This window comes from Octopus sinensis, linkage group LG22 (genome assembly GCF_006345805.1).
Source record: "Octopus sinensis linkage group LG22, ASM634580v1, whole genome shotgun sequence".
Taxonomy (NCBI): domain Eukaryota; kingdom Metazoa; phylum Mollusca; class Cephalopoda; order Octopoda; family Octopodidae; genus Octopus; species Octopus sinensis.
In genome coordinates, this window is record NC_043018.1 from 14,862,671 (window position 1) to 14,873,837 (window position 11,167).

At 38.9% G+C, this 11,167-nt stretch overlaps 1 protein-coding gene across 1 annotated transcript in view; it reads right to left on the reverse strand.

The window, feature by feature from the left end:
• The window catches only part of LOC115223144 (delta-1-pyrroline-5-carboxylate synthase), a 32,452-nt gene extending 23,328 nt beyond the window's left edge, over positions 1–9,124 (reverse strand). The window contains exons 1-4 of the mRNA XM_029793567.2: positions 8,963–9,124; positions 2,630–2,946; positions 589–732; positions 30–134 (exon numbers count right to left, since the gene is read on the reverse strand). Of these exons, the coding sequence (XP_029649427.1) occupies positions 30–134; positions 589–732; positions 2,630–2,938 (558 nt within the window). The 5' untranslated portion in view covers positions 2,939–2,946; positions 8,963–9,124. The remainder of the gene's footprint in view (positions 1–29; positions 135–588; positions 733–2,629; positions 2,947–8,962) is intronic.
• Between the last annotated feature and the right edge of the window lie 2,043 nt (positions 9,125–11,167).

The window sequence follows — 11,167 nt, forward strand, 5'->3', positions numbered from 1 at the left end:
TAATTAAGTATATTAGTGTGATGACTTACCTGAGCAGTCCTTACACCATACTGAATAAACATCTGTTCATAAAGAGACATTAAACCACTCTGACCAGTTGCAGCACAGGCCCGGGGTTCAATTAAGGATTTGCTCTGAAAGAAAGAAGAGAAAGCAAAAAAAAAAAAAATAAGGTATTTAAGTATGTCATGTGCGTGTGTTTGTCCCCCCATCACCATTTGACAACCGGTACTGTTGTGCTTACATCACCATAACTTGGCAGTTTGGCAAAAGAGACCAATAGAATAAGTACTATGGTTCAAAAATAAGTTCTGGTATCAAATTGTTTGACTAAAATCTGTCATGGTGGTACTCTGGCACGGCCACAGTCAAATGATTGGAACAAGTAATAGAATAAAAGAATAAAATTAAATATTCTAAATACTGATTTAATAATAAAAATGTTATTTTATTGCATCTCTTCTAGATTCTTGATAATTTTCGAAATTAATTGATAATTACATTGGTAATGTATTTCATTAGGGATGTGTTCCTGAAAAAGTTAAATTCCTTTGAGAATGTTTTGGGACGTCAGAAGAAATCACTTACCTTTGATTCATAATTGGCAAGCGTCATGGTCTGTCGCATACTCATTGACATGAGAATTTCTTGCTGTAACTTTTGTTTACCATATGCAACGGCACCACTTGTTACCATTAAGACTTCTTTACCTTGGTTCTGTAACTCCGAAACCTGCAAAAGTCAGAAGCCGTTTTCAAGATCTGACTATAGACTTTTGCAACATTAAGTAAATACACAACACACACACACACACAGAGTACAGCCTCACACACACACACACAGAGTACAGCCTCACACAAATACACAGACACACACACACACACACACACACACAAGATTGGTTGAGTGTAATGACCAGTATTTTTCATTTGAAATTTCTTCTTTTACTGGTCTTGTTCTTTGGACTATGTCCATGCTAGAACATTAGTCAAGAGTTTACTCAGGATCAACAATCCCACAGGCATATGGCACAGTGGTTAAGAGCATGGACTACTAACCCCAAGATTCCAAGTTCGATTCCAAGCAGTGACCTGAATAATAATAATAATAATAATAATCATAGCCATGTGTTGAGAGGGATTCTTTGGGGTTTGAATAATTCACCTCTGGAAACATGGGTGGTTTTTTCAACATCCTTAAGCAACCCTTATTCAGGGACCGTTTGACCGGGATGGGCTACTCAACCTGAAGAAAATTCTAACTGGGCCCCACCTGCAAAGTCATGCACTGTTTATCGTGATATGAGATCACCATGTCGCGCACATTTGGTTGTGATGCATGTGCCTGGTGTACCCTTATCAGACGGTTAGTCATGATGGGTATATTGGGCTTCGTATATTTTACCCCAGTGTCACTTTGATGGCATGCTCTGCTCTCTCACTCAATAATAATAATATAATAATAATAATAAAATAATAATAATAATAATGATGATGATGATGATAACATCGAAAAATACCTTAGGAATGAGAACCCAGGTTCGAAATTTCCCCAAGACACCTGAAGAAGACCAAAGCAAGAGAAGCCCTTTGATAAGCCCCTCCTAGATGGTTTAAATCAGTCTTGGATAAAAATTTATTTCTTAAACATTGTCGGAAAAGTGAAATGTGTGTTGTTACTAAAACTGACTTAGATTATTGTGACTGTCATTTGTGGGTCGATATTGAAGGCAAAGTCCACCAAGGTTTAAGGAAGCACTGCAAAGTGGCAAACAAGAGCTTCAATGTGGAGCTAACAATAGTTTTACAGGTTTCTTGTTGCAGTTTAATCCTAAGTCAGTTATTATTAAGCAGACATAGATTCACAAACATTTCTCATATAAGAATTCCATCATGTTTGATCAGTTATCGCATACTTTAGATTCATTATCCAACATTCTGTTTTTAAAGAAAATAGGATGTGACTCGAAGTAGCTTTTGCTACTGTTTCTAGCACATCAAGTGACCACTGAGAGGTTCCTTCACAAGCTCATCTCAGAGTTAGTAATTTGGGTTCAGTTCCTGCCACAAGAAAATTTAACTTCAGCCTCCAACGGAAAAATGTCCGTCTGGGGAGAGATTCACCCCCCCTCTCTCTCTACAAAGCTGAGTCGCTTTTAAATGAATTTCTGTGCTTTACAGAGGAACTAGCAGTATAGCCCGGCGTTGCCCGGGTATGTAAGAGCCCCTAGTAGGCAACAACTAATCCCAATCTAGTTCTTTCCCTCTAGGGAACGAAGGCGCATGTGTAGGTTGCAATGTCTTCTCTTCACTCGAATACTTCTGTGTATACGATGTTCCTAGCTGTCTCCCGACAGAAAATGTGTTGCATATAAAAAGCTTAGATTCTCGACCACATGTCGAATTTATCGATTCTTTTCAGAACTGGGGAAACTTTTCAAAATTTTCGCTGCGTTAGTTTTGAATTATGACATTGGGCTAATCGGTGTCAAGTTTCATCAGAATCGGTTGAAAGCCGTGGTCAGGGTGAGGGTACAACCTGACAGACACACAGACAGACAAACTGCCGTTTATATATATAGAGATAACTGTTCAAGAGCGCCTTGTCACCTTCACTTTAATCAACTCACCTGTTCAACAATAGAGGCAAGACGACCGAGAGCAATGCCACACTCATCATCTCTTGTGATCACTGCACTTCCTAGTTTAACCACAACACGTTTGGCATGAAGAAGATCCTGGCGGTAGAGGAAGCTACCGGCACACCGTGCTCCCGAGAGTGTCAAGTTCCGTTTGGTTATATGTTGGATGTAACTTCGACAAACAGGGGACACATACTGTCGAGTGGAATTCTCTGGATAAACTTGTCGAGCAGTTGAGAGTCGTCGGACAAAAGCCTGCTGCAAGCAGACAGCTGAAGAAAGTTTCCTTGTGTACATGTTTAAATCTGAAAGAAAGGAAAATGGGGTAAGTTATGGAGTGAGAGAAATGTTAGTCTGAGGATTAAAGAAATAGTCAGAAATACTAAATTTCTAAATCTCTCGTAGAGGCATGTACGGTGGTGGGGCGATAGAATGGTTGTATACTGTCAATCTAACACGAACGTGACAGTAGGGGGGGTACACCACCGCTGTTTGGCCCTAGGAAGCATCGATGTATATAAGGACACAGGAAAAATGTGTCAAAGCCATCAGGAGGCGTCGATGCTTCCTAGGGCTAAACAGCGGTGGTGTACCCCCACTACTGTCACGTTCAGTATACAACCATTGACAGTATAGATTGACAGTATACAACCATTCTAAAGAAATAGTTCTGAGTTCAAATTCCACCCAGGTCGACTTTGCTTTTCATCCTTTCGAGGTTGATAAATTAAGTACCTATTGCTTTACTACCCACAAGGAGTTAAACACAGAGGGGACAAAAAAGGATGGACAAACGGATTAAGTCAATTACATCGACCCCCAGTGCGTAACTGGTACTTATTTAATCAACCCTGAAAGGATGAAAGGCAAAGTCAACCTCGGCGGAATTTGAACTCAGAACATAGCTGCAAACGAAATACCTATTGCTTTACTACCCACAAGGAGTTAAACATAGAAGGGACAAAAAAGGACAGACAAACGGATTAAGTCGATTATATCGATCCCAGTGCATAACTGGTACTTATTTAATCGACCCTGAAAGGATGAAAGGCAAAGTCGACCTCGGCGGAATTTGAACTCAGAACGTAGCGACAGACGAAATACCGCTAATTATTTTGACCGGCATGCTAACGTTTCTGCCAGCTCACCACCTTTATCAAGGGCTGTGTTTAGCCCCTTGTGGGCAATAAAGAAATAAGATTAAAAGAAATAGTTTTATTTTTTCAATTTGTTCCAGTTTGAGAAGGAAAGGAAGTGTCCATAGCCTTTCCTGGTTTTCTTATTTAGAAGACTAACAACACTGAACAAGGCTAATGTTCTGAAGGTAACTGGCATCGATGAAGAAACAAAAGCAGAATTCCAGTAGGGAGAACTTCTAGAAAAGAATTCAACAAGGGACATTTAAATGTGTATTGTTAATACTCTTTTACTCTTTTACGTGTTTCAGTCATTTGACTGTGGCCATGCTGGAGCACCGCCTTTAGTCAAGCAAATCGACCCCAGGACTTATTCTTTGTAAGCCTAGTACTTATTTTATCGGCCTTTTTTTTGCCGAACCGCTAAGTTACGGGGATGTAAACACACCAGCATTGGTTATCAAGCGACGTTGGGGGGGGGGGACAAACACAGACACGCAAACATATACACATACATACATACATATATATATATATATATATACACACACACACATATGTATGATGGGCTTCTTTCAGTTTCTGTCTACCAAATCCACTCACAAGGCTTTGGTCGGCCTGAGGCTATGGTAGAAGACACTTGACCAAGGTTCCACGCAGTGGGACTGAACCCCAGAACCATGTGGTTGGTAAGCAAACTACTTACCACACACCCACTCCTACTGGTATGGTTTTAGTTGATTATCTACTATAGGCACAAGGCCTGAATTTTGTGGGGAGCAGGTAAGTCAATCATATGTACCCCAGTACTTGGCTGGTACTTAATTCATCAACCCCAAAGGGATGAAAGGCAAAGTCTACTACAACAGTATTTGAACTTCAAACATAAAAAAGAACAAAAAGCTACTAAACATTTTGCAATGATTGCTGCCTTTGAGAGCTGCTCTCCGGCTATCTACCTGAGGTTTTATATAGCTACGTAAAAGCACCATCCGTTCGTGTCCGTTGCCAGCCACGCCTGGCCCCCGTGCCGGTGGCACATAAAAACACCATCCGTTCATGGCCGTTTGCCAGCTCTGTCTGGCACCTGTGCAGGTGGCACGTAAAAAGCACCCACTACACTCAGGGAGTGGTTGGCGTTAGGAAGGGCATCCAGCCGTAGAAACACTGCCAAATCTGACTGGGCCTGATGAAGCCTTCCGGCTTCACAGACCCCAGTTAAACCGTCCAACCCATGCTAGCATGGAAAACGGACGCTAAATGATGATGATGATGATGGTGCAGCCTCACCATTGATTTCTTCAACTAAAACCCTTCAAAGTGATGCCCCAGCATGGCCACAATCCAATGACTGAAACAAGTAAAGGTAAAAGATATACGTCGTCATCATCATCGTTTTAACGTCCACTTTTCCATGCTAGCATGTGTTGGACGGAATTCGTTGAGTGGATGTTCTTGTCACCAACCTTCACCTGTTTCCAAGTAAGGTAATGTATCCCCACGACCAGACATGTTTTCACGGAAGATTGGGAACGAGGGACACCGTTTTTTATGACGGTGACGCAGTGTCAAGGAAAGGAGACAATAACACCCCACCACACACACACACATTATACATGATGGGCTTCTTTCAGTTTCCGTCCAGGCTTTGGTGTACACTTTCATCATATTGTACACATAACTAGACAGAAAGCTAGATAATTATTCTCTAGAGAGAGAGGGGGAGGAGAGACAAGGAGACAGACGGACAGACAGTAAAACAGAGATATACACATAGACAGCTACAAAGAGAGAGAGAGAGAGGGGGGAGATAGATAGATAGAGAGAGAGAGAGAAGAGAGATAGATATATAGATAGATAGATAGAGAGAGAGAGAGAGAAGATAGATAGATAGATATAAATAGAGAGAGAGAGAAGAGAGAGAGATATAGATAGATAGATAGAGAGAGAGAGAGAGAGAGAGAGAGAGATAGATAGATAGATAGATAGATAGATAGATAGATAGATATAGAGAGAGAGAAGATAGATAGATAGACAGAGAGAGAGAGAGAGAGAGAGAGAGAGAGAGAGAGAGAGAGAGAGAGAGAGAGAGAAAGACAGACAGAGACAGAGAGAGAGTAAAGATTTGGTTGTCGCGAAACGATCAACTTCTCTTCCGATCGTTGACGGTTTTCTCCGGACCAGCAGCGATTCTGGCCGATCTCTCTCCCCTATCACTTATTATTCTTATTTTAAAACTTAAAGTTTTTGAAAAAAAAATAGACTTTACCAATTTTATTTTCATTTTTAAATTCCCTTTTTCTCTCAGCATTATATTGATAGAGAAATTTTAAATGAATTAAGAATAAAGGGTGGAGACCCTTTGCTCGTGTAACCAAGTCCTGGGTTGATGTCTCGGAAATTTGTCTTTGTTAAAAAAATATTTGTTTTTATTTCCGAATGGAGAGTTGCTATGATTGAAATAAAACACTGCGTAGGAGTCAGCACTAAAAGCAAAAGTGAAGGGGCAATACACATCTTGATAAATAAATAATCGAGCTCGACGTGCAAGAAATAGCAGCCAGAGTTCCCTCAAATCACATTTGTATTGTTATTATTTTTAAAATGTAGTCCATAATTTAGATACATAGTCTGAGTAAAAGACTAGATGGTCATGACTGGAAGTTAATTACCTTTTACCGTTGGAAGGTAATAATAATCCTTTCTACTGTAGGCACAAGGCCTGAAATTTTGGGGGAGGGGGGTAAAGTCGATAACATCGACCCCAGTACTTGACTGGCACTAATTTTACCGACCCCAAAATTTGAACTCAAAACGTAAAACCGGATGAAGTAGAGCTAGCTAAGCAGTCCGGCACACCAACGATTCTGTCCACCCACCCACACATCGGTGTGGAACGACAACGTTTAAGTAATCTCCTAGTATAGACAGCTAAATTGATATAACAGTTTGATCACAAAATATAATTATACAAACACACATCAAGTACTTTCTGTGTATGACAAGAACGGTGAGAGAAGCTGGTGTCATAACAACGTTAAACACTGAAATCTTAAATTTCTAAAGAACAATAATATTTAAGCGCGACAAGGAGTTTTATTATCACGAAATAGTCCCGATAGTCAACGTTCTGTGTTCAAATACAACCATTGGCCTTTCATTCTTCCCAGAACTCTTATAATTCAACTCACATCCGGACTCCTTATAAAAATCGAATCCAGTATTTGAAGTTTCCTTATTAATCACCACCGTTGAAGTTGCTGGTTTCTTAATGCGGAGAAGCTGTATATGTATATGCTAGTGGAAACATACATCACCGAGGGCTCAGAGAAAGACCCCCACATCGAACATTCTAGCCGTGTCTAGCTTATTCAAAAAGGGTCAAGCTACCCTGACTTAAAAAAAAAAATACGGATTTCATTTTCGGTTGATCTCTCTCTCTTTCTCTCTCTCTCCACAAACATATTTAAAAAGACCGTTGGCAGGTGGCTTGATGAATAATGCGTGACTAGATGAATAATGAGTAGTAGTAGTTGTAGTAGTAATAGTAGAGCCACAGGTAAGCTCTGACTAAGCAAACCTATGACGAAAGACGTTCCATAAGTGACCATCCTATCTATTTTTAGCAATATTTTAAAGATCGTATTTACCTTCCACCATTCTTTTTTAAGGCGGTAAGATGTTGGTGAAAGGAGTTTATAGCTGCTATTTCTAGCAATTCGGTTCAAGCTTATATAATTACCAGTAATTAGTTTTGAGTTAATGTTTCATCTCTCCTGGTGCAATTAGAATAAAGATGTCACTAATATATTGATTAGAAGTAGATTTGATTCGGCCCAAATTAATAAATCTCTAATAATGGCAGCTTTCATTGTTTGATAGAAAGTTCTAGATGAACTTTCTAATCACATTACGGGTTCGGGTCTCTGTTGCCACTAAATTCATTAGCCGTATTAATTAATTAATCATAGAGCCATCGAAGGTGTTAGCCAGTAAGTGATAGCTTGAACTGCTAGAAATAGCAGCAAATATCACAAATCACATCCTACAACGGCTTGACTGTTTTTTCGTGATACAGGTCTGTCTGTTCAATCAGGATTGACCTAGGGCTAAATAACAATAAGAACAGCAGCAACATCATTTTAGAAATTAACGTCGCATCAACCTCCACTTGTTTATAAGTTCAAAGCGATCGTTAATTAAGGTTTTCAATTATTTTGTGGGGTTCGTAAATGGAAGCAAAGAATTATAACAACTAGATTTAGCTGGATTTAATATGTCTATATTACATGTATCTGTATTAATCATTACAACCATTATTGTTGATTTCGCTCTTCTACTCCATGTAAATCAATTGTAAATTTTCTCTCAAACAATTTGGGTCCCTCAAGTCATTAGAATACAATGTATTACTGTATGGCATTCAACTGACAGTAATTTTCCCCATATATATATATATATATATATATATATTGGTAAAAACGGTAAGATAACAAAAGAAAGAAAGAGACCTCAATATTATGTAAATAGAGGAAATTTATCTATACAATAATATGTTACTTTACTCGATAGTCAAGATAAAACTCTGAGTTTCAGATGCCGAAGTGGAAATCCACAACACCATCTCTTCGGTTATCTGGCTATTTCCGTACATCAGCGGTTCGACAAGGGAGACCGATGGAATGAGTACTAGGCTTACAAAGAATAAGTCCTGGGGTTGATTTGTTCGACTAAAATAGCCAGATAACCGAAGAGATGGTGTTGTGGATTTCCACTTCGGCATCTGAAACTCAGAGTTTCATCTTGACTATCGAGTAATGTAACATATTATTGTTTTGATTTTCATTCTTGCAGGGGTCAATAAAATTCTAAATCTAGAACAGGGGTTAATGGTATCGACTGAACCCCTCCCCTCTAAAATTGCTAACCTTTGTGCCTAATTTAGAAACAATAGTAATTAATATAATTACGATTAATATTTAAACGATGCCCATTTAATAGTTAACTGAGGCCAGATTGGTTTTAAAGCGAAAGTGAAAGTAGATGTTTTAAGAAGAATCAGGAAACTCTTCAAGTTTTCTTTTTTCCGGCAGCAAGAAACAATACAAAAGAAAAAAAATCGACACCCACAACATAAAACTCCTTCGGTAATCTCCTTTTTACAAACGATGACATTGCTACTTGCCTTTCTTCGGTTACTTTTTCCGTTTCTTTCGGTTTTAGTTCAAAAATTAGAAAGTAAATCAAAGTGTGGAATCCATCTCAGGTGAAGAAACATCAAACGAAATAAAAGACCAGCTTCCACCTCAAGTGACATGTTTGACATGTGAGTTATCTCCCTTATCTACATCGGTGCACGAAGCCTCAATGCTGATGACGATGATGATACTGATGATGATGATGATGATACTGATGATGATGATGATGATGATGACGACGACGACGGCGGCGGCGGCGATTTATATGTTATTGTTAATAGTAAAACTACAGCTCTACTTAACTCATCGATATTTTCCCGAAAAGTAATCCCTGTTGCATTCCCTATATTCCATATAGATTTTTGTGTACAGTTTTGCATTGCGTCACATTCGACTCGTCAGCTGTTGACTGGAAATTAAAATGAAATCATTTCTTTCTAACCGCATCGCTCCTTTGTTGAACGAATTGTAACCGTTGTGTGTTTATATATATATATATATATATATATATATATATCATCATCATCATCACCATTTAGCGTCCGCTTTCCATGCTAGCATGGGTTGGACGGTTCAACTGGGGTCTGTGAAGCCAGAAGGCTGCATCAGGCCCAGTCTGATCTGGCAGTGTTTCTACGGCTGGATGCCCTTCCTAACGCCACCACTCCGTGAGTGAATATATATATATATATATAATATATATATATATATATATATATATATCTTTTACTCTTTTATATCCAAGCTTATGCAGTTATGTAACACACGTTCTTGGGCTAACTTTTAGCTGTTTTGCAATATCAGAAGCCTTTGAACGGGGTTCGTTTTCCACAATTCTCTTCAGACAGCGAAGCTTCCTTTCCAAGGGCCCAGGTCAGCCGGGACGAGAATCTGTTGATTCTTTCCTTGGCTTTTGAACTGCACTATAATTCTATTTACAGTAGCAAAAGGAATTTGAAGATTTTCGGCAATTTTTCGCTGGCAAAGACCAGCCTCAGATTGCCTAACAATACGACCTCATTGAAAATCTGACAGTTCTGCTGAATTTTTGTGCATTGCATGGTTACTCTTTGCAAATGTTTAATATAATGGCACCTGGAATGAAAAAAAATAATTACATTGTGGGTTTGTCTCCCACCATCGATTAACAACTGATGTTGGTGTGTTTATGTTTTCTGTACATTAGCGGTTCGGCAAGGGAGACCGATGGAATGAGTACTAGGCTTACAAAGAATAAGTCCTGGGGTTGATTTGTTCGACTAAAAGCGTGGCCACAGTCAAATGAAACAAGTAAAAGAATAAAAGAACATATATACACAAGGGGGTACTGAAAAGTTCCTGGCTTTAAGGGTGTCATGAAAAGTGTGGTTGGAGTCCCAACCTTTTGAGTTCTTTTACAGGGATTAGAAAAATTGAAGGGCCACTTCAATAAGCATGCGAGTCTGAGAATGGAATATGCTGAATAAAATCTTAAGTAACGATCCACCTATATTTCCTTTTACCCAAAGCCAAGAACTTTTCAGCCCCCACCCCACCCCCGTAGATATATATATATATATTGGGTTGTCCGGAAAGTTTGTGCTGATTTATAGTAGCTTACCTTTCGACTTATCTTAGAACATGGTTGAGTCCATAAAATAGGATTTGACTACACCTCCATTTAGAACACAGTTTAAGCTGTCTTTTAGTGTAAGGACATTTATGTTCCTATAACCTGTGTTAATTCTGTAACCCTTTAAAATGGAAGATAAGACAATTCATCTTTGGCATTTGATGTTTTGGGAACCAGACAAAAATTGCTGCAGCTCGGCTGGGATGTGTTACCCCACCCTCCATATTCACCAGATATTGCTCCTTTGGATTTCCACTTATTCAGGTATCTGCAGAATAGTCTTAATGGCAAAAATGTCAATTCCTTGGATGACGTAAAAAGATACCTTGATGAATTATTTGCCATGAAACCACCTCAATTCTGGGAAGAGGGTATTTTCAAGTTAAAGGAAAGATGGTGATGCATTGTGCAACAAAATGGTTCATATTTGGTTGATTAAAAATGTAATTCCAAGTATTTATTGACCTTTTTCTTTCCTTTAATTATCAGCACGAACTTTCTGGACAACCCAATATATTTCGATTTTGAATTTGGTTTGCAAGATTCTTTATATGAGTTTGTGTGTTGAAGCATATTCTGT